Source organism: Episyrphus balteatus, chromosome 1, assembly GCF_945859705.1.
Source record: "Episyrphus balteatus chromosome 1, idEpiBalt1.1, whole genome shotgun sequence".
Classification (NCBI taxonomy): domain Eukaryota; kingdom Metazoa; phylum Arthropoda; class Insecta; order Diptera; family Syrphidae; genus Episyrphus; species Episyrphus balteatus.
Window position 1 is genome coordinate 43,814,746 of NC_079134.1, and position 23,362 is coordinate 43,838,107.

Here is a 23,362-nt window from a genome sequence, read left to right on the forward strand (position 1 = left end):
AATCGAGATTCAGATTCTTGAATCTCAGATTCATTTTTTTGTCATTTTTTTGAATCTCAAGACGCAAATAGATCATGAAATCTGAGATTTTACCACTATTTCCCCTCTTCACCCCCCCTTTCAGCTGTCAGATTCACAATTCTCATTCTGAGATTCGTCAATATAAAACGACTTTCAATTTTCCTGGAGCAATCCGGTTAGGATTGATTTCCTCTTGTTTACTTTTTATTAATTTCCTGAGTGATAAAGTATCCACTGACTATAGCTTCTACTTTGTGCGGAAAAAATGGCCTTATATTCTTCTCCTAAGTTGTTTGGTATAAGAATTTTTTTTAATTCGAGCTGTTAGACAGTTCTATCAATTTTGGCTGTCTTGAAGGAACCGCAGCTTGCTATCTGAGAGCTTACTGAGCCTCGTCGCCAAGACTCATTAATTCGTTTTCTATTTACTCTCCCTTAAGTATAATGCACTTTTTACATCGGTCAAAAAGTTTTTTAAGTCCTAAAAAAAATATTTTTTCCACTGAGCAAAAGCAGAAAACTTTTTTTTTCATTTTTCTCTCCTTTTATAGTTTGATGGCTTCTTTTTAATTATGCAGAATGTTTGCGTAGTGTCCGCCAGTAATATTGATACTTTCTTCTTTGTAATCGACGTGCAAAATCACAATTCCACTATTAAACCATTGTTTTCCTAGGATAAGAGTCCCCGACCCCATAAATAGTTGACATATCTTCCAAAATATTTAGCTTAATCTGCCTAAGTCAACAACCTTATCATTGCCCGAAAATTCATTTTGTCCATAACCGTTTTTTGGCTCCCATCTCCCATTCACTTGTTCACTCAGCGAACAATTTATCATCATCTAATTGGAAACAAGCTTGACATAAAATCCTTTAATAAATGTCCAAACAATTGAACTTGGCTTCGTTCCCAAGTACTTGGATTCACCGGCTGCTAGCCCGTGTGTTTCATTTTACAGATTGAGATTATTTATCCTGTTTTGGTTGAGCGTGCTTTTCGTTTGCTTGGCTGGTATAAATCTTTTTATATTTACTGGGTGTGAATTATAAGTGCTCAAAAAGATGTTAATATAATGTCGTTTTCCAAAATTCAAAAAGTGTCACTCCTAGCTATGTAATCACTGCCAAAGGGAGTGAGCACGAGCTCGCATGGGCTTAAAGTAAGCGTAAACACACAGTCTTATGGGACTTGCTAACTATAACTTTCGTTAAGCACAATATGTTGTGTTGGGCCTTGAGAAGTGTTTCATAACAATACTTCGGCTAATATTCAAAAACCTGTTTAAACACTTTCCTAGAGAGCAGAATTTCCGAAACTGATTTTTTCTAAAACAAATTTGAGTATAGTTTGGTCCACTTGCAACCATAAAATCTTTATCAAAACTTTCACTTCGAAGTATTAAAGCGTTTAATAAAAATTCGACCTTTCATTTTTGATTTAGGTACCTACTGCACTTAACGTGTAGATACCTTTAATATATTGTAACAGTTACTCACCTTAAATTTAGCACTTACCCACAAAAATGGTGTTCTTATGCGATACCTCACGTAGCGCCACAAGAACATAAATCAGGTAAAAATCTCTAGAGAGATTTAAAAAGAAATTGGCCAAAAAAAAGTAAGAAAAAAAATAATATACACGCCCCCACATTTAAACCTTTTAACCCAGCATCTTGTGGGAAATTTTTAAGTAAAAACTATTTCGACATCTTGCACGACCGACGACATCGACACAGCAACGACTTACACCGTTGAAGTTGACGTTAACGTTGCAATGTTAGCGAAGCAAATTGAATCGTTACCTGGAAACATTTAATCTGTGGATAATATTTGACAATATTTCCAAGGACTAAACCTCCTGTTTGGCTTCCGGTTGATGCCCAACATTGTAGGTGGCGAAAATCCATTTCCACAGGTAAAAGATTCTTCAAGCGAAAAATCGACGAGAAAATTGTCCCCAATTCAATAATCTCTGCCGCAGTGGGTTTCGGGTTGTTGTTATTGGTTGGGTATAAGGCTCAACTCTCGAGTGAACCCAAAATAAACCATAACCAAGAGGCATCAAAATCGTATAGGTATAGGAGGTTCTGCATTGAACCTCTCCTTGTACCGCAACATGCCTCCACTCTCTCCAAAGCCGTCATAATATCGACCAAAAATGCTGAAAATATGTATCTTTATGCATGGATGGGATGTCATAACCCATTGACATGGTGTGTGCAATTTCCAAAATGCAAGAGAACCCTCTCATTCGAAAAGTTGACTGGCACGACAGACGGACAGACGCGGAAGAGATGAGACGCGACGTGTACGTGAGTTTTCGGTTGACTTAAAATGGTTTGGGATCCTCAACGGAGGTATATATATAGTATATATGAATGGTGGATGATGGTATTGTGGTTGATGAAGTGAAATTGAATACCGTCCATTTTTGATATTCTGCCGGAAGAAGCCATTGGGAATTATTTATTTATACTCTGCAGTGCTCTCATCCATGAAGTGCTATTTTGTATTGTTGAACATGTATGACGATGATGATGATGATTATGTGTCGATCTGAACACAAATATAAGTCAATTCATGGTCATAAAATATAATATTTTAATACCGCTTAAGAGCATTTAGAAGGGAAAGTTTAATGAATTGTCATTTATCTTCGTTTTAATTCCTAAGTTATCCGATTTGTAGTTTTTACTTTTAAATTCAACTTAAGGACATCATCAAATTGAGAGGAATGCATAGTTGGATTGAAATAGTTGGACATCAAAGAGTCTTTGAAGTATTATTTGGAGGTAGATTATTTAGACAATAAATTATTCATAACCCTAAAAGACAATGACACCAATTACACTTTAATAAAACAAAATTTCAAAAATTATTTTCCCGGGAACATAAATTCCCTCGTAAGCCTGCATGTGCATTGGCCAAGTACTCTCGCTTGACACATTTAATCGGTCCCATCCCAACGATCGTTTTCAACGATATTCCAATTGAATTCTCTACACAAAGCCAACTTACTAGGAGCACAGTTTAACCGCCAATTCTTCCCCTACAAATAGCAACTTGGCTTCAACTCGAGATTGTAAACTTTACCAAGAAGCACATATTTTTATTGCACACGCATTTGGTAGCGAGAACTCTTAAAAATCTGAATGCACACAAATCTGCTGATCTATATAGTATCAAGGTTCTGAATTCCAATTCAAACAATTTTTCCATCTATCTCATTCTTCTGCACTTTTCCCGAGTAGTAGAAAACTGCATCTTTCCAACTTTTCCCTTAAAAATGTGAATTTTCCTCCTTTTCTCTTCTTTCTAATGTCATTGAAAAGTTGATTGTTCACCAACTCATGAAATAAGTCGAAGAGAAAAATGTCCTTAATGACCGCCAGTTCTGCTTCGTAGCAAGAGGTTCACAGGTGACAGATTATCCCAGCGAAAAGTGAAAAAGAATTTGGAGGATTTAAGAATATTTCGCTTGTTATTTCCACAGCGTTTGATAGGCATCAAGCTCTTTTAAAATGCTTGCTTTTCTATCGATGAATGCCTTCACCTTTGGAGTATTTACCTTTCTGGTTGTTCAATAGATGTTTTGTTGGATGTTTTTAAATCTGATATTCACAACTTAAATGCTGGTACGCCCCAGGGTTCCATTCTGTCTCTGACTCTTTCTTACACTCATAATTGACCTCTTATTCAAAACTTTAAATGCACCATATATTTTAAGTTGCCAAAAATTAATTTCTAAGGTTCCCTCAAAAGATGCGGGAAACTCTTTACCTCTTCTGATTTGGCTTCTGTTTATAAAGCCGTCCTAAGCTAGACTATAATTAATATATCTGGTCAAGCGCATCCCAAACATTTTTGCTCCTACTAGATAGAGTACAAAACAGAGCATTAAAACTGATTGGAAATAGTTCAATTACTGAATCAATAGATTCTTTCGAAGATGTCGGAATGTAACCTGCCTATTTTTTATCGCTTTTTTTTAATCAGTGCTCTAATGAAGTAGGTAGCTAGTTGCATTCATCTCCTTAAAAAATTTGAGTTGTTCCTTTATGCAAAAAATAATAACTCACCTTATCAACCTATTAATAACTCGTTTTTATAAAAAAAAAAAATGAAGTCAAATCAATTTCATTGCAATCACACTCGTTTATAAAACGATGTTCAACTTTAATTACAACATAATTTGTCTACCTTTGCAACCATCATCATCATCATGTCGTTCCACACAAACAGACATTAATTTATAACGACTCTTACTCTTTTCTTTTTAAATATATGTTTCCATCATGAGCACTTAATCTTTTTTTTTTTAAACCCACCCTTTCGCCGCCATGCCAAGAACCAAGAAGCAGCATTTATTTAAAATAAGATTTACCTCAAAACCGGAATAAACACAGTTTTGTTGGTATCCGTTGTGCCAGAGCAAAAACTCATCACAAAAGTTAATCCATTCCTTGAATCTTTTGCTTGATACAACAAAACGAAAAAAAAAAAACAAAAATATAAAACTTCGTCCTTGTTGGAGGGAAGAAAGAGTTCATTCATTCATTCGTATTTGTATTCGTTCGTTTCTCAGCAAAAAGCTTCCTTAATAGCTTACGCGCGAACAAGCAGCCACACAGGCACACCACCATCAAGGACTTCCTCTTTGCCATTTGAATTTCCTTTTGTTTTTTTGATTTATTTTTTTCTTTCTTTTTCTTAAAAAACGTTGTGAGGACATATTTTATTTTATTTTTTCTTTTATTTCCCAGGTGCACCGTAATATTGTTCAATGCCAAAAAGCAAACTCAAGCTTACCTTGTGAACACATCAAGAAAAGCGATCACCGCTGTCGCATTTTCACGATGTGGTCGTTATCTGGCAACAGGTGAATGTGGCCTAAATCCTGCCATCAAAGTATGGGAACTAGATTCACCCAATGGTAATTTGGAGGACACAACTGGTGGCAATGTGGTTGCTGAGTTTGTTGGTCACAAACAAGCAGTCAGTTGTGTGGTAAGCACAAAAATTTATATATGAAACCACTCAAACGCACATTTATAACTTTTTCTTTCTATAGGCCTTCTCACCAACAGGCAAGTACCTGGTATCAGTTGGATCACAACTTGACATGATAGTCAATGTCTTCGATTGGAAGTCCAATCTCAAGATGGCCTCAAACAAAGTTAGTGCCAAAGTATCAGCGGTAAGCTTTAGCGAAGACGGTAGCTACTTTGTAACTGTAGGCAATAGACACGTCAAATATTGGTATCTTGATGGAGGACGAAAGGTATGGAAATCACAAAATCCCTCCCATATTGAATTTTATTTAATGAATTTGTTTTCTTTCCCAGCAGTACAAAGATCCAGTGCCGTTAATGGGCCGAAGTGCCATTCTAGGTGAACTACGTAACAATGACTTTTGCGCTGTAGCCTGTGGCAAAGGTGAATTCTTTGATAGCACCTATGCTATAACTCGCCAAGGTCATTTGGTTGAATTCAATTCCCGCCGCTTACTTGACAAATGGGTAGCCTGTCGAACGACAAGTGCTAATTGCATTTGTGTTAATGCCCAGTTCATACTGGTCGGTTGTGCCGAATCTATAATAAGAATTTTTAATGCCAGCACATTAGAATATGTCACCACATTGCCAAGAACCCATTATTTGGGTGTCGATGTGGCTGCTGGAGTACATATCAATCACATAATGAATGTGCCACATAATGCCAAATATCCAGACTGTGTTGCAATGGTCTATGATGCATCACGAGCCAAAGTTAGTTGTGTGTATAATGATCACAGTTTATACATCTGGGATATGAGGGATATTAAGCGAGTTGGCAAGAGTCATTCGTTTTTGTATCATTCGACGTGCATTTGGGGCGTCGAAACTGTGCCATACAATTTAGAACGGGAGACCTCTCAAACTCTACCTGAGGAGTGCTTTTTAACATGCTCTTCAGATGACACAATTAGGGTTTGGGGTCTTGAGAATTGTTCCAACAATGAGATCTATCGTAAGAATATCTACAGTAAGGATCTTTTAAAAGTTGTGTACATCGATGAAGAACTGAATTTCATAAGGGATTGTTATAACTCGGTAATGGCTACAGACAAGTCGAGTTATGATTCCCGAAATGGTGTGCGTTGCATGAAAATTAGCCCTGAATTGAGTCATTTGGCTACCGGTGACCGAAGTGGCAACATACGAATTTACAATTTGGCAAATTTGAAAATGCTGACGATTATAGAGGCTCATGACTCTGAAGTACTGTGCCTGGAGTACAGTAATGACAAGATCGATAGGAAACTACTGGCCAGTGCAAGTCGAGATCGTTTGATTCATGTCTTTGATGTTAATCAGGGTTATGTGATTCTCCAGACGCTGGACGATCATTCGAGCAGTATTACTTCGGTGAAGTTTGTCGGCAGTGGTTTGACCTTCCAAATGATTTCATGTGGATGTGATAAATCGATTATGTTCCGAACATACCAGAATGGTCAATTCCTTCGGGGTACTAACTGCTCAGGGAAGACGACTCTTTATGACATGGAAGTGGATAGTAATAGCAAACACATTATGACTGCATGTCAAGATCGAAATATCAGAGTCTACAGTACCCAGAGTCAGAAACACACGAAGACCTTCAAAGGGTCTCATTCGGAAGATGGAAGTCTGATCAAACTGAGTCTAGATCCGAGTGGCATCTACCTTGCCACATCGTCTACAGATAAGACTCTGTCTGTCTATGACTACTATTCGAATGAGTGCATGGCTCGGATGTATGGTCACAGTGAACTGGTAACAGGACTTGCCTTCACCAATGACTGTAAATATCTCATCTCGGCCAGTGGCGATGGTTGTGTATTCGTGTGGCAGATTCCACACGATATGATTGTTACAATGCAAGCGAGACTTTCGCAACAAAGACTACGATCCGGTCACCCACCTTTGGCACGTCCAATATCAGAGATCATCGTAGAATCTCCAATTCCAGAGGAGGAGAAATTCGGCATGTCACCTGGTCGTATGTTCATGGATGACATTCCTCTAACTCCTGGTTATAAATTCTCCGATGTTGGCCAACTACCTCAATGGGCGAAACGAAAAACATCAACAACCGAAGAGCCAACAAATGCACCGCCAAGTTTAAGTTCCAGTCCTAGTCAAGTTGTAGGGGTTCCCAAACCGCGAGGTCGATGGGCTCAACGTGGTCAAATTGACTCGGATACATTGGATTTGCGAAGTAATTCGGAGAGTCCATTGGGAGCGCCACCGTATAGTGGAGGAATGGTTGGTAATACACAAACTTCGGATTACAATAGTGCCAGTTCGAAGGATATTATGTACAATCAAACGTATCTGAGTGAAGATAGTTCGATTGATAGTGGCATGGAGACAAGGCGGGAGATTAAATTTGCCGGAGTGACTGGAAATGGTAACATGAGACCGGTGCCGGAAAAAAAGAAAACATCAACAACAGTTGCGCCATCATTGCGATTTGAGTCGAATAATGACCATGATGGTGATGTTGAGGATATATCCGATGGCGAGAGAACTAGCTCAGATCATGGATTATTCTATCCAACTATTTCCCCAGGAACACCAACGTAAGTTCTGTTGATTTTCTTGTACAAGTTCAATTTTTTAAATGCTTGTGTCTATTTTTCAGTGAATTCAAAGTCAATGCCATGAATGAAGAAGAACTTCGCAAATCAATGCGACGGAAAAACTTTGAAAAAGTTGGACTTAATCTCAGTGGTGGATCACATACTGCCAGTACAGGAACTGGAACCGGAACCTCGGATACAGAAGATGAAGGATCTACACCGAGTGGAGAAAATGCCGACAGATCAATAGCATCAACATTAGGTGGTAGTACGGAAAATATTCCACAAGTTTCATCCAGTTTCCTGCAACAAGCTTTAGATGGACCCGGTGGATTCCCAGAACGAGGAGATAGAAGTTTGTCCATTTATAATGAAATTAAAGAATTGTATTCATATTAACATTTTTGTTTACAGCTCGCCGAAGTATAAGTGCCAAACATAATACAGAAAAATCACCATCAATAACAAAGTCATATACAAGTACAAAGAAGGAGGAACTTCTTAAGGTCATAAGCGAAGCCAAACAAAAGCTAGAAAATGTAAGTTTTCAGAATTTTGTTTTAATAAACTCAAATGGTCTACTCTTATCACGGAATCAATTGAAATCGAAACTCGAATTAGCTTATAGGCATTAGATTTGGACAAAATTGAAGGGTCCAACACTAGAGACTAATTCCCTTTTTCAAAATTGGACTAATAAATTGGAACCCTACGTGTTTTCCTTTGATTTTTTTAAGATTTCGATTCTGTGATAAGAAGCGACCATATGTTTTCTTGGATTTTGGCTGAGCAAAGTCATAAATTGCTGGAGTTCTCAGTTGTAAGAATGTTCAAGATAGTAACATTCTCATCTTGAATAATCAACTTCATTTCCTAAATTCGTAATTTAGATGTACTTTAGTGTTTCATTTCTAAGTCATCTTACATATTTATTTTTTATTTATTTCTTGTATTTTGTCTTTGTGTTGTCTTTATTTTTTTCATTTATTTCTTTTTTTTTATTTACAATTATTGTTTTTAGGGTCAAAGAAATTTCAAAAATGGAATTATAAAAAATAATGCAATACCAGAGGTGAGAGACGATAATACTTTTGAGTATTAAATCAAAATATGGAGAGTTATTTCTCTAAAAAAAAAGCAGAATTCTAACAGCTTTGCATTTTTTTTTACTGAATATTGATTTTTTTAACAGATTAATAACTTTAAATTTAAACAATAATTCGTTATGAATGTTTTAAATTGAATTGCATTAGAATTTTGCATGCACAAAAAATCAACAATGCAATCTCATTGAAATAGAAATTTTTAGTACAGGGTGTTTGCCGGGAAGTTATTTCCTACATAGTTTTGCCAATCATTTTCGTCAACATAAATTAAATCATGAGGAATAGATGTGACACATAACTTCAATGCATAAAAGAAATTCAACTCAAATCGGATGAAATGTTAGAAAATAAGAACTGATATTAGCAAAGACGGAAACAGCTGAAGTTCTGATATGTTATTCGATTCTACTTTCGATTCTAATCCCTGAGAAAGAAATTTTAACAAAAAATAAATCAGTATTTTATTCCTGACAAACACTCTGTTAAAATCATAAAACAAAAACACTTTGTAAAAACACAATACATTCATATACCATCGCATCGTTAAGGGTCCATTGGAATATTTTCGTCATTATTTCGCATCATCATCTTTCAAAATTTGCAGCATTAATTGTTATACAGTATCAGCCAAAACATATTTAAAAGATAATTTTGCTTTTGATATTAATGTCAGTTCAAAAATTTCAAACATTGTGACATACATAGACTAAGAGCTCTGAGAACCGTTTGCTGAATCGAAACTTAAACATTTAAGTTCTACATAAATCCTTATGTGACAATTTACGCAGAGGAAAAAGTAGGGAATAAGATTGTATGTTCTACTTAAATATTTAAGTTTCTTTTCAGCAAATGGGTTTGCGCAGATCTCTTGCACAAAATTAACCGATTCACATGAATTATACTTGAATGGAATGGTTTAGAGAGGGATCTTTTAGGTCAATTCTAAAACTTGGACTTTGCTTGAAAATCAGTATCCACATACTAAGAACCTTCATTTACATATCGCACCCTCAGTGCAAAAGAGCGAGAACTCAAAAAAGTTAATTTCGAGAAAACGCTTCTGCAAATTACATACTGACTCTAAACTTTCCCCTATAATTTTCCATGGGACAGCAATTTCCAAAAAGTCAAAGCTCTATTACAAGTACCATTATGTTTATTTTGTAGTTTTAATAAATTTATTTTTTAAAATTGTTTAAATTGAGTTTGACTTTAATATAGTAGGAATTGGATAAAAGCAGTCATAATCTTTCGAATTTTCCGTTTACGTTAACAACAAGCCCTTCAAATTTAAAAAGCAACATTTCCTCATCATTATCTCAAAAATGTCATTTTTTGACTTATCGCTCTTTTGCACTGAGGGTGCGATATATCTACATTAGGCTGATTCAAAAAAAAAATTATTTTTTTGTTCAAAGTTATACCGAAAATATTGTTGGAAATGACGAAAAGAAATCACTGTAAAAGTTTCAGCCCTTGATATTAACATAAAATACCGCCGCATCGCAAATTTCTATATCCCATATGATTTACATGAGAAAGATTGTGTTTTTGAGTTTGGAATTTAATAACCTTTTAACGGTTCATCAAAAAGGCTAGATTTAATCATTTTCTTGTATAAAATTGAACGCTCTACAAAATTGCATTTATTAAATTTAAAAAAAACCGACGCGAAAAATTAATTAAAATAATTTTTAGTTGAAAAAATGAATAATTCGAATTTATTGAAAAATTCTAATTTAACAGTATTAGGGGTTTGAGAGTTATATAAAAGGATCTGTGAAACCAAAACACAACATAGAATACAAATATTAGAAAAGTTTGCCAAATTTTTTGAAAAACCTAAAAGTTTCGTCAAAAAAATTAAAAAAAATGAAGAAAAAATTGCATTTTTTATTTTAAAGTTGAATAACTTCGAAACGGGGCAGTTTATCAAAAAAATTATTAAGAGCTTTTTTGTAGAGCGTTCATTTTTATACTAGATGAACCGTTAAAAAGTTATAAAATTCCAAACTCAAAAACACAACCTTTTCCATGTAAATCATAGTTCAAAGCCTTCCTCTCCTGACGGGATTTGAAGCGGCTATAGCAAAGATCACAATTTTAACGCGGAACCTGATGAAGAAAGAGCGAAGTATATGTATGTCCAGATCTTATGCTCTAGATAATTTTTTTTCATTTGGGAGTTATTTCACGAAGGCAAGAGATAAAAGTTGAAATCGTGCATTTATAATCTTATATTTAAAAACAATTAATATTTACTTGCTTTCAGTTGTTTAAGCTTTGAAAATTGACTTACTGACGTGTCACATAATAGCCCAGTAATTTATGGCATTTTTTACCCCAATCTGCAGAAAAATTCCTACTGGCCTTCACTGAAGATGTGAAAAATCGACATTGATACATTGATATCGCGTCCGCGTTAGAAGTTATAGAGGTCAAAAGGTCACGAAAATTTTTTTTTCGCATTTATCTCGTGACCTGTTGCTCGGAGGTCAATACTGGTCTATGGAAAATCTGTTCGTCATAAAATTATCTACAATAATTGCCTTATGCATTTTTCTGTAAATCCAACCGATTTCGGACTATATTATAACGTAGTCATTCAAACTACATAAATTTGTTCAAAGTTACGATATTACTCTTAGAAGTAGCCTTAGATTGATTTGGGTTGTTTTGACCCTCAAATGTTTTTACCCTAAGACCAAAACGTCTCAGGGTAGGTAATTTTGACCTGAGGGTCCAAATTAATTGCTAAGATTTTATTAAATAGTTAGTTAGTAGCTAAGTAACTTAGTTAGTTAGTTAGTAAGTTAGTTTGAATATCGGTCACAAGTGAAACTTATAAAAACGAATTAATAAAAAGCAAAAGAGATTACACATGTATTTTTCAGTATTCAAATACTGAATTATTCACTCTTAAATAAAACAAACCTATTATTACGTATCATATATTATGCCTGCGCTTGAAACAGCTCTATTCCGAAAACGATTGGATTTACAGAAAAATGCATAAGGCAATATTTGTAGATAATTTTATGACGAACAGATTTTCCATAGACCAGTATTGACCTCCGAGCAACAGGTCACGACATATCGTCGGTGAAACCAGAAAAGTGTGTAACTCCATTTTAGCAAATTTTATAGGAGAGAAAAAAACAAAATCGTTTGAAGGCATTTGTATGCGTTTTCATTTTCTAATTTGCTAATAAAATAAAAACTATGAACTTTAAGGGGATTCTCAGTTTAAGGAACGGTAGATATTAGGTGTGTCTAACAGATGGCATTCAAATCTAATTTTTATAAAATTTGGAGTTACACACTTTTCTGGTTTCACCGACGATATATGCGAAAAACTGATTTTAGTGACCTTTTGACCTCTATAACTGATAACGCGGACGCGATATCAAATTACTGGACTATAATACAATCGTTGAATAATGTTGGTTATGAAAGAGGAAATTTCTTTTAGGAACAGAAATTCTTTTTCTAAATTAAAAACTTTGTTGTTTCAAAACAATGATTAACAACAAAAATTTAACAAGCCAAAGCATGAATAAAACAGCCTATAAATAAATCTAATAATTCGCTGAAGCCTTCAACTAAACTAAAAAAACAAAATTTTTAAAAATATTCAATAAAACAAAACTTAAACCAATTATTTTGACTGACTAAAGTTTAACGAATGCTGCTATTACTGGAATTGCATATACCTAACCCACTATTTGAATTTTTTTTAATTGTTTTGCCATAAACCATTTTTATTTGTCATTACCTCGTGTTCTCATTGCCTGTTAATTTTCATATTTACAATTTCAGTTGATGTTTTTATCTTATTACTAACTTTTTTGAAATATATTTTTAAGGTTGGTTATCGGCCGTTACGTGGAAGTCACAGCATATCAGATCTTAGTTTAGCTGCAAGCTCAGAAACCCCTAGAACACCAAATCGTTATATAAAAGCAGGTGAGTAATATTTCTCATATTAAATATAAAAACATCTTTCGTCCTAAAATTTTTCAACACCAATTTATGTATATTCCTCTATAAACATGCTGCGCTTTTATGGTATTCAAATACAAATCCAAAACTTAGGATACAAAACACAAACTTCTTCCAATTTCTTCTTTAATTGTGCTGCCTCGAAAGCAGTTCTCACACAGAACTGCAATGTAATGCGTCAATTACATCAAAATTATCCTCCGTATCCACGCCATATTGGCGTCTACACAGCTACCACCACTTTAACACCATCATCTGTTCAAATAGAAGCAAAACAAAAATCTAATTCCTCCACATGTCCACGATCTAAATCATCGTCGACAAAATCCTCCACCAATCATGAATCAGTTGATTCTTCTTCCAACTATAATAATAATACTAGCCAATCAAAGTCATCGTCTCAGTCTCGCAAGAGTCAAAGTATTTTGAAAAATTATAAATCATGTCCCGTTTCACCGGTACACGAAGAAATCGACTGGCGGAATCTTCCGAGCAACAATAAGAACATAATCTTTACCGAACCGAAACGACATTCGGTATATTCCGACGATGCTAGGACAATCCTCGATATGATCCACACAGATACTGAAAGAATGATTCAAGAGATCACCAAAAAGTATGGTGATCTTGATGAACCTCTAACGAATGTACTATCTACCTCAGCATCGGTACCGCACAGCTTGAGTAATACCAGAAGTCTCCCTCTGCCACATAATCATGGCGGTGGAGCTGCAAAAAAGAAAGACAAGGACTCTCCCAAGGATGAAGAAGGTAACTTTAGCTCAGATTCTCTAGAGAATTGCAGTCTTGACCTAGACTATGAAAAGAATCACTGCAATGGGCGAAAGAAGAAGGTCTGCAAAAAACATCAGAAAAAAGCTACAACGATACCGAAGCGATCTGTTAGCGAATATTTCATCTACAAGGAATTCTACGATCAGTCGATTCACCGAAATGTCTCGTTGTCAGATATCCTTAACGATGATCCAACAAGCCAGAAACCAAATGAAGATCATCTGGAAGAGGCGAAGTTCCTTGAAACACAACGGCATTCAAGTGCCAGCTTTTTCCTTACCCAGTATCCAGATAAGAAGAGTCAGGAGAGTCTTTTATCCGATGAGTTTGGAGATGTCAGCTACTACAACAGCATGGAGAGTATTTTGTCAGACGAATCAGATTGCAAGAGTGCTCCTCTCGAAATGCTATTCGATAAAAAACGCCTCCGAAATCCATGCACTCATTTGTTGCACGAAAGAGTAATGGACAATGTGTCAAAGTCATATGGCTCTAGTCCGAATACTTATAGTTCCTTAGACTTTTACATGCAACAAAAATCTGTAAATACCACATATGAAGCTTTTGATGTCTCCGGCTATGGTCTGAATGAATTCTCTGAAAAGCCTCGAACATCGTCAAATCAACCAACAAGCATCCCCACCATACATTCATCTGAAACTTATCCCCGTCTGTCCGATTGTCTGCCCCCAAAATCTCCCACAAATGATGATGATATTCCAACAATGAAATACAAAAACGCTCAGTATAACTCTGGAGTGAATAAAAGCTTGAGCAAAGAATTTGCCTCTGAGAGGCAGAAAAGAAATCCTCTAACAAACGAGGAGTATGATGATTATATGTTCACTAAAAAGCCGGTTGGCGAAAAGCCTCCTGTCCCGGCAAAGCCACAAAGTCTGATTTCCTCGGTTCTCAGTGGAGGAGGAGCTCCTCCTCCAGCCACAACAACGACGACACCGCAAGTAAGTGCACCCCCAACCTCGGTGAAGAAATCCTGTAGTTTTGATGTGGACATAAAGGATATGAAAGTTCCTTCTCGAACGGCAAGTGTAGTACGTAAGTTCGAACGGAACTTGGCAAAATTTGAACGTGAAAAGCAACAACAGAGCATGCGAACCAGTGCTAGCAGTGGTGCTCTTAGTTCCACTGGGAGTTGTTTGAAGTCCAGTCAGAAATCATTGAATACCGATGGTGGAGCATCTCGTCGGGCTTCGAGTATGAGATCTCGCAGTCGACCGAAGATATCAGTTCGGTTCAATACTGTGAGCCAAATCAAGTACACGCCATGTGATAAGCGATCCTCGTCCTGCAGTAGCAGCAGATCGAGTGAAAATCGAACTGACTACGAAGAAAAGTCTTTTGAGATGTACATTTCCGAACATGGTAACGAAAGGGATAACAATATGGATAGTCTGAAGCTTTATACTAAACCTGCACCGTTGATGGATGAAGTTCAAGATGACAAAAGCAAGAAGAATTCCCAAAATGAAAAGACTTATGTGCTTCAGCCATCGCTGGACAATAACACTAGCAATCAGTGTAGAAATATTGCCAAAAAGATAGATATTATAAATAAACTGATTGAAATGGAAGAAAAGAAGCTCGAACAGATTCGTTTGGCTACTGAGAACCGTATGAAGCCATTCGAGTGTAATTCCAAGGAAAAAGGCTATGTCAAAAGTTTGACTATGAATTTTGACAAATTGGCTCGTGGAATCGAGCGAGATATTGAGACTGAACAGAATCGTGTTGGTTGTGGTAGTGATGGTAGTAGTGAATATAGTAAAATGACAAGGAACATAAGTCTTCCAGATGTTTTAGAAAGTGTTAAATTGCAAGCTTACAATTTTATAACGAGCACAGATAATGAACATGAGAGTGAGAAAATTCGAATTGATTGCGGTGGCAAGGACAAAGGTTTGAAGCAATCTATAAAAAATAGATAGATTCGAGTGTTGTTCTTCTTTTGGTTGTTTTTGATTGTTTCGGTTACTTCACATTTGATGAGTTTCTTTCTTCGGTTCAATTATGAGTGAAATATTATTTGGCACTGTGTTCTTGTTGTTGTTGTTTTTAATACTTTTTTGTTACTAGAAACAATTGGAAATGAATTGGATTGGATTAGACTTTCGGACATTATTTATTTCTGTATAAGTTTTTCTTTTTTTTTTCATTCAAAACAAATTTATTTGTATTAATACGAAATATAAATAAGGTATTAATTCTTTAATTATTATTTGGACTGTTAAAAATATTTTTGAAAAGGCTTTAAATATGCAATTTTTGTTTGTTCTTTGCTTTTTGGGTCACGGCTTTACCAACAATGGTTTCAATTGTTCAAGCTTGAGGATTCTTTTTGTAAATAAATATGATAATTTAAGAATCTCAAAAATATAATACTAAGAGCTTAAAATTACACGGTCTTGAGGCGTCGAAATTAGTATTTTTAAGTCCGAATTAGTCATCTTGTGTAACTTGTTTTTCCATCTGGTTGCAACTGGATTAATATTTTAATTTTATGCAGAAAAAAAAACCATTAGCATGGTACACTGGGAAACTATGAGACCTGAAACCCTAAGACGAAAAGGAAAAAGTTGTGGAACAAATGCAAATAGTTATTAATTTTTGTTTGAATAAAATTAAAATTTTTAAAACCTACAAGACGACTTTTAAAAACATAACCCGAATGCGAAGCAAAAACTTTCACTAACCCATGGTTTTTATCTATGGCGTCGATTGTGGAACCCTGTATGAGGTCTGTTCCACACTCAGTCTGAAACATCTAAATATAGTTAATTTTGGGTAATTCTTAGTCTGATTCTCTGTTCGCTGTCGGACAATAAAAACATTCATGAAACCCTGCTGAAGGATATCCAAACCACCTACAGAGCTATTATACCTTATATCAATAGTTGCTTGGAGCCTTTGCACCTGCAGGTCTAAGAAAAAGATAGCTTTCGAGTGATAAACAACAGAGATACTCACCCGAAAAACATTTGTAATCAAGGTATAACTTGAATTTTGTATGTGACTTAGGACCCTTAAGAATATCCTCTATCTTTTCAGCATTATACCTGTTGAATAAACATATACGCCTCTAACGTCTTGTTTGATCCAAGAACGTAAACTTAATAACTAATATGTCTCGTAAAGGTCACTACCGTGTAGGCAGGCACGCTTGGCGTGTTCGTTTCATTTAAAGCTGAAAATGATTCGACGAGTAGCAAGAGTTGATAGATTCTGGCTTTGGTGTGAACACCTCACAGTTGTCAGCCACTTATACTTAACCTAACCCTGTACCACTGTTTTGTAACCTTATGTAACCATTTTTGAATGAAATGGATTTTTATCGCCGCACCGTGATAAAAGTTACAGAACAATGATCCCGGTCAAAAGTTGTGTTGTTTTACTGTAAAAGAAAACACTAACAGAAGGTCTAAAAAAATACCATTGCTGAAAACTTTAGTCCGAAAAATTTCTTCTGGCGTGTGTCGTATAAATGAAAAAAAAAAAGTTTTCTCGAATTTTGCATTAAAATATCTATTTTGTTACCTATTTTTAGTTTCTAAGTCAGTTTTCTCTAAACAATGTAATAGACTTCCTACTTTAGTACATCGAAAAAATAGACTTATCGTTGCATTCCTTCCTTCAAAAAATCAACCGTAATAATTGCACTTCAAGGAATGCTCATAAGCTTACTTTTCGGTCGCTCCATCAAAGCCAACACAAATCTGGAACGCGTTGTAATTCGGACATAAATATCCCTTTAAAGTCGCTCCCTATTTGTATTATTGTCGATGCGTTAAGGGAAGTCTAGCTCCTTGAGTGTAAAAATAAATACAGTTTGTGCCATGACCACCCAATGAATGAGCAAGACCTAATGACTTACATCTCTCAACCATTCTTGTGTGCGTGTAATTAGTTTGCAAGAATGGATCTCTAGTTTTTCTAGATTTTCTACGATTAAACCATCATTTAAGAGATTCCTTACTTTTTTTGGCACTTTCATTGCTGATACCTCACCAAACTATTGAAAATGCTGAATAAACTCAAGGAACATTCCCTCTAACTTCTTAATGCGTAAATTTTAGCATTATTTATAACGCTTTTCCTGAATTGACAAAAATGTTTCAGATAAATACATACAAATTTGAAAACTGTGGAAATTTTTTTAACTAGACTACGCGTATGTAGATTTGATTTCTATAATTTTAATTTTAAGATTCTTAGGCGAAAAATCTTTGTCATCCGGACTGTCCGTCTAGTGTTTTGCCTGTATATCTAAAAATTAGCATATGACCAATACCTATATTGAATTGAAGAAATAACTAAGAAGGTGATATTATCACACCTACACTTATACTTATATCCTCCTACGCTATTGTGACATCATTTGAGCTGCTTTTCTGATTGATTTTTTTTTCAAGTTAATTATAGCCTATTATGACCTACTCTTAAATACTTATTCAAACTAACAATACAATCTGAACCGTATAACTCCCTTGCATTTTATAAATCGATGACTTAAGTCGTATTAAACATTGTTCTCGTATTACCTTTGATCATGCAATTCATATATTATGAACATTGAACACTTATCCAAATTTGTTCTATATTTAATGAAGTCTTCCACGCTCTATTCATTTTCAAGCTATACAGATTTAGCTTTATGTAGGTATATTCAACCAACAATGAAATTTTCGTAATTACTTGAATTTCTCTAAACAGAACGATCGTAGTTGATTAATTTATTCATAGTAGGTACCTACCTTGTTTGATGTGGTCATCTTTAAATGATCATTCAAACACAACGAAACACCTATTCAGTTAAAAATATTGTATTATTTTTATTCTAATTTTGTTGTGAATCAGTTGAGTTATGTATTTATTTCGTCTTTCAAATTGAAAATTGTTGTTAAATAAATTTAAAAGCACATCGTTATGAATTTCAAAATTATATTTTAAATATTAATTATTTGTATATTATTTTGACTAAATATATATTATTAATATTTTATAGGATCCAATAATAATAAGAACCTTATGCCAGTTCAAATTGAGGATTCTTCAATACGTCGTGCATGCTCATTGAGTGACCTTCATATGGGAAATATGGGCAAGAGTGAGTTTTAATTTGACTAAATCAGTTAATTTTTGTCATTAATACTTTTGTTTTTTGTATTTATCTTAGGCCCCAAGTCCAACGGAACACCTGCACAGCTTCAAAAGACCGGAACAAATCATAGGCCCAGTCCAGTTTCACGTTCGGTTAGCAAACGTAACAGCCTTCAAGGACCTAAGTCACCAGGAACTAGTTTGGCAACACAAAGTGGTTCAATGAATGTCCTAAACAATGCAGTAAGTTCTTGTTTTTAAATTAATTCTTTAAACAAAAATGCAGTAATTCATTTGTATTTATATTTAAAGAGCGATTCGGAGCCTGAAGAGGCACTCAGAGGCGGATCCAGGCCATCACCCCAAAGTCAAAGTAGATCGAATGGTCCAATTGGTAATTTCAAATACAATCCATTTTCTGATATCCAATTAAACATTTTGTATCTCCTTTTCAGCTGCATCAAGACAGTATAACAACAAAGCAACAACAATCACGTCTAGTCGACGCAAAGGTCTTCAAAGTTCATTTAACAATGGTATAGAACTAGAATTTAATTTTTTTGTATTGTACTGTTTTTTAATCTATTTCATTGTATTCCTATAGGATCTGGCCAACAAGATGATTCAAGTTCAGAAGAAACACCAGGTAGCTCTTCGACGCATGGTAGCAAACCTGTTGTGCCTCCTCGTCCTAGAAATTTATCTCTAGATCATAAGAAAACTGTCATGAATAGTCCAAATGTGGTGAAATCACGTGGTAATTTTGAACCAGTAGATTTCCCTTCCCGCGATATAGATCAATCTGATCGTAAGTTAATATAATTTGTTTAGTTTTGTTTATAAAATATTAAATTTTTTTATATTTTTAGCAAAATCACAAGTGTATAATATCATAAATAAATTATACACTACAACTACTGCTGCTATGCAGCTGCATGCAAAATTAAAAAATTGCGAAGACTCACCAACGAGTACTGGCAATAATAATTTAATGCTAAAGGAATTGGAAAATGCTGTGATTATGACGCAACAAATGTTAACCAACATAACGAATAAGTAAGTGTGATTGTTGTAAATGAACTGCCACATATTCAGTTATTAGTCTTTGTATAACAAAAAATATGCTTTCATAAACCTTGCTTAGTACTGGGATGGACAATTGTTAAACAAAAAGAATTCCCTTCGTTATATTTTTGAGAGCCTTCTGAAAACAGATTTTACCTTACCTATAAGGCAGTTACAAAATAGTTTTGCTTGAACAGATGAATTGGTTCCATGACTGATCATTTTGTTTTTAACGATGTTATAATCTTCAACCATACTATCAGTTTCTCTCTTCACCACTGTTGTAACTTCATGAAGATTCTTGTTCCAGTAAGAGGATAATATACTTTGCCCCTTTATACAATTGTTTTAGTTTAAAACTTGGAATATATGATGAATGGTAAAGGCTGCGTGCAGCCCTTAAGATTACAGGCAGTATTTATAATTGTGTGGCCTCACATTAAACTTGTCGTTTAATTAGTTCTCTAATTTCGAAAGTAATTGCTTCTGTTCTGGGTGGCTGGATGTTTATTCAGGCATTTTTTACCCCAGACGGTATAAATTCGCATCACTGAAGAATACTTGATTTTAAACCGAAGCGAAGAAATCCTTCTTTTTTTATCTCTAGTTTTTGCTAAGAGTCAAATTTTCTAAAGTGGGCCACCGACTTTCTTAAATTTGATACTTTATTTTTCACACATATATCGCAAGATTTATATTATGTTAAAAATAATATACCAAAGTATTTTTGAAGAACTTAAATTGTGTTAAAAGTTATAAACAAATGAAATTTCTTACGTCTTTTTGTTAAAATGACTATCTCAATAATGAAAAATAAAATTAATGAAATTTATTACCACATGTACACAAAACAAATTACAAAAAAAAAAATTCAAAAAATAACAAATTATTTATTATTAATTGATTTTTAATTGAATTTTTTGCTAATTTTTGGGTTATGTAGGACAACCATTTTTCTTAGGCGCCGCACCTTTTATAGCGATCAAGTAAATGCTTCAGGAAAAAAAAAAACAGTATAAAATTGATATTGAATATTTTTTCCTGATGCTCGTTTATAGCGATCAGGAAAACTTATGTCAGTTGACACATACAAAATCTACCTACTCTTTTTTTTTCCTGATTGAAATACACACGAAAAATTCTTTCGTATGCATTGGAACAGGAAAAAATTTGTGTGAAATGTCAATCAGCTGGCATGAAAAATGAATTTGCATCAGGAAAACAAATAAATACATTACAAAATATCTATTTGAAATGTTTTCCTGATTCATTTTCCTGATCGCTATAACCGGACCCTTATATTCGATTTGAAATTGTATAAACTCTTAGTACCTTAGTACAGTTACAGTGCACAAGAAAAATAGTTATGGATTTTTAAACGTTGCAAAATTTCATTTTTTTATAATGGTACGGATAAATTGTGTGAAACTAAAAATACGCGTACTTTACCTATCATGTATAGTAAAGCTTGTTACACTGATTATAAAACGGTGTTTAAAAATTCCGTTACACCCCTAAAATTTGTACTTAGGGCCAAAAAACGGTTTTTTAGACCTTCAGCCATTGCAAAAAATCTAGAGTCGTCAAATTTTCACCCATTTTAGATTTCTCGACTATTTTAGAAAGAAGATATTAAGAACTTTTCAATGATGTATAAAATATATGAGAGCCGTTTAAAAAAAAATAACCTCTTCCCTTATGGCCAGTACCGTTTACGTCCATTTTTATATTTCATCTCCTCCAAAGTAAAGAGAAGTTCGATTATAAAAAAGCATAACCTATCAATTTAAATATTTTTTGTTTTAACTTAAATAATGAAATCTCTTCTTTTTTAGAAACGATAAAAACTCATCGCAAACCCTTTCGTCATCATTTTCCGGCAATGAAGTAAACCTAGAAAATGGTGATTTTCTAACAATGGTAAATAATTGCGCCGATTTACTGAGCAATGTCCGAAGTAAGCACAAACCCGATGACTGTGAGAATAACTCCTAGTGTGTAAAATAAACTTAAGACTTAATAAGTAAAATAATTAAAAATTAAAAAAAAAAAAACATTAAATAAATTAAATAATAATAATAGAATACAGTATACCTAGTTAACTAAACTAATATAATTTTTTTTCTGTTTTATTTTTTTTTTACATTGTACTAAACTTATTTTCTAGTTCTGTATAATGTTTGATTTTCGTTTCGTTAGAAAAAAAAAACAGAAAATTCATATTTATTAAGAAAAATACTGTAATAAAATTAATTTCTTATTTATATAAATTGTATAAGACAAAGAGAGATGAAAGAAAAAAAAAAAAAGAAATTACAATTTCATGTGAGAGAAAGTATAGAAAAATTATATCGAAAATAAGCTTTTCAAGTTGTGTCATTAACAAGAAATAAAAATTAATAATAATTAAATAAATTTTAATGCAAAATGCATATATCGCCCTTTTGTTGGCGATTATAAAAAAAAAGCAAAGCCAAATATTGCACGATAAGCTTTTAAAAATAAATAAAAACAAAACATTTTTTTAAAAAATTCTCTTTTGCCATCGCTTTTTTAGCGATTAAATGTGTTTTCAAGGCAACTATTAGATTTAAACAAAATTAAGAAAATCTATTAAAAGCATGCTTCCATCAAAGAGAACTGCAATTTTTATTCAAAAAATTAAAAAAAAAAAATTATAAAAGTAAACAATGTGGCAAATTAATTAATTAAATTTTATTCAATAAACAAAAATCTTATATTGCTTAAGAAAATATATTAATTCATGTGGCTTTCCAAATAATAACTAAAACAAAACAAAAAGAAATAACACACAAAGAAAACTTACTAAAATGTTAACAAATAAATGCTCTTAATATATATTTCTATAAGCAAATTATTTAAATAAAACACAAAAATAAAAATGAAAACATTTTCAAAGTAAAAAAATGCAATATTTATTATTATTAAAAAAAAATTCACATTGAACTGGATAATAAGTGTATTTGTATTTATTATAACAAAAAAAAATAAAAAAACAAAAAATCATAATGCGAAATAAAATAGAATTTAAAGATCATTAACAACAACATTTATTAATTTGTTTTTCAAATAACAAAAAAAATACTATGTATGTGTATTATATCAAAGAAGAAAACAAAATAAGTATGAACGAAGCCAAATGCCCTACGTAATTAATATAATCAAATTTTATATGTATTTGAATTTATTATTCTCACTTTACATCTTATTAAAAATCTTTAAAAGTTATCCTGCAAATTTGCAAAGTTTATAGAAATATTTAAAGCTTTTCTTTTATTTTCAAAATATCCACTGCATATTAGTGAAAGATTTGTTCTACTTGAACCTGCATTACGTGATCAGTTAACTGAAGTAAATTTTTAATTTACGTTTAAATTTATTGAACTACATACTTAGGCCAAAATAAATGCAATTATGAAGTTAGGCAAAATGATTTATTGGCCACAATCAGACAATTATTAAATTATTAAGTTTTTTAATATAATCAAGCTTTTGACTCCTATCACGTTAGTCGTTTGTACTTAAACTACTAATTGAGGCTTGAGTATAGCAATTATCGTGTCATACTGAAGAAGGGCGAAGAGCCCTGAGTTAACTGCGAAGTTACATAATTTTCTAATTTAACACAAATTGG

At 33.6% G+C, this 23,362-nt stretch overlaps 1 protein-coding gene across 10 annotated transcripts in view; it reads left to right on the forward strand.

Moving 5' to 3' along the window:
- LOC129905836 (mitogen-activated protein kinase-binding protein 1) overlaps window positions 1-21,828 on the forward strand; it is a 438,084-nt gene extending 416,256 nt beyond the window's left edge. For 3 of the 10 annotated variants that reach the window (XM_055981427.1, XM_055981428.1, XM_055981429.1), the window contains 15 exons: window positions 4,785-5,028; window positions 5,093-5,302; window positions 5,367-7,624; window positions 7,687-7,979; window positions 8,039-8,163; window positions 8,646-8,696; window positions 12,597-12,696; window positions 12,826-15,444; window positions 18,548-18,649; window positions 18,719-18,885; window positions 18,955-19,036; window positions 19,098-19,178; window positions 19,247-19,450; window positions 19,512-19,698; window positions 21,543-21,827. In XM_055981427.1, the coding sequence (XP_055837402.1) occupies window positions 4,785-5,028; window positions 5,093-5,302; window positions 5,367-7,624; window positions 7,687-7,979; window positions 8,039-8,163; window positions 8,646-8,696; window positions 12,597-12,696; window positions 12,826-15,444; window positions 18,548-18,649; window positions 18,719-18,885; window positions 18,955-19,036; window positions 19,098-19,178; window positions 19,247-19,450; window positions 19,512-19,698; window positions 21,543-21,702 (6,883 nt within the window). In that variant the 3' untranslated portion in view covers window positions 21,703-21,827. Of the gene's footprint in view, window positions 1-4,784; window positions 5,029-5,092; window positions 5,303-5,366; window positions 7,625-7,686; window positions 7,980-8,038; window positions 8,164-8,645; window positions 8,697-12,596; window positions 12,697-12,825; window positions 15,445-18,547; window positions 18,650-18,718; window positions 18,886-18,954; window positions 19,037-19,097; window positions 19,179-19,246; window positions 19,451-19,511; window positions 19,699-21,542 lie in introns of all 10 variants that reach the window. The other 7 variants (XM_055981433.1, XM_055981434.1, XM_055981435.1 and 4 more) reach the window with 5 other exon arrangements.
- Window positions 21,829-23,362: the final 1,534 nt, after the last annotated feature.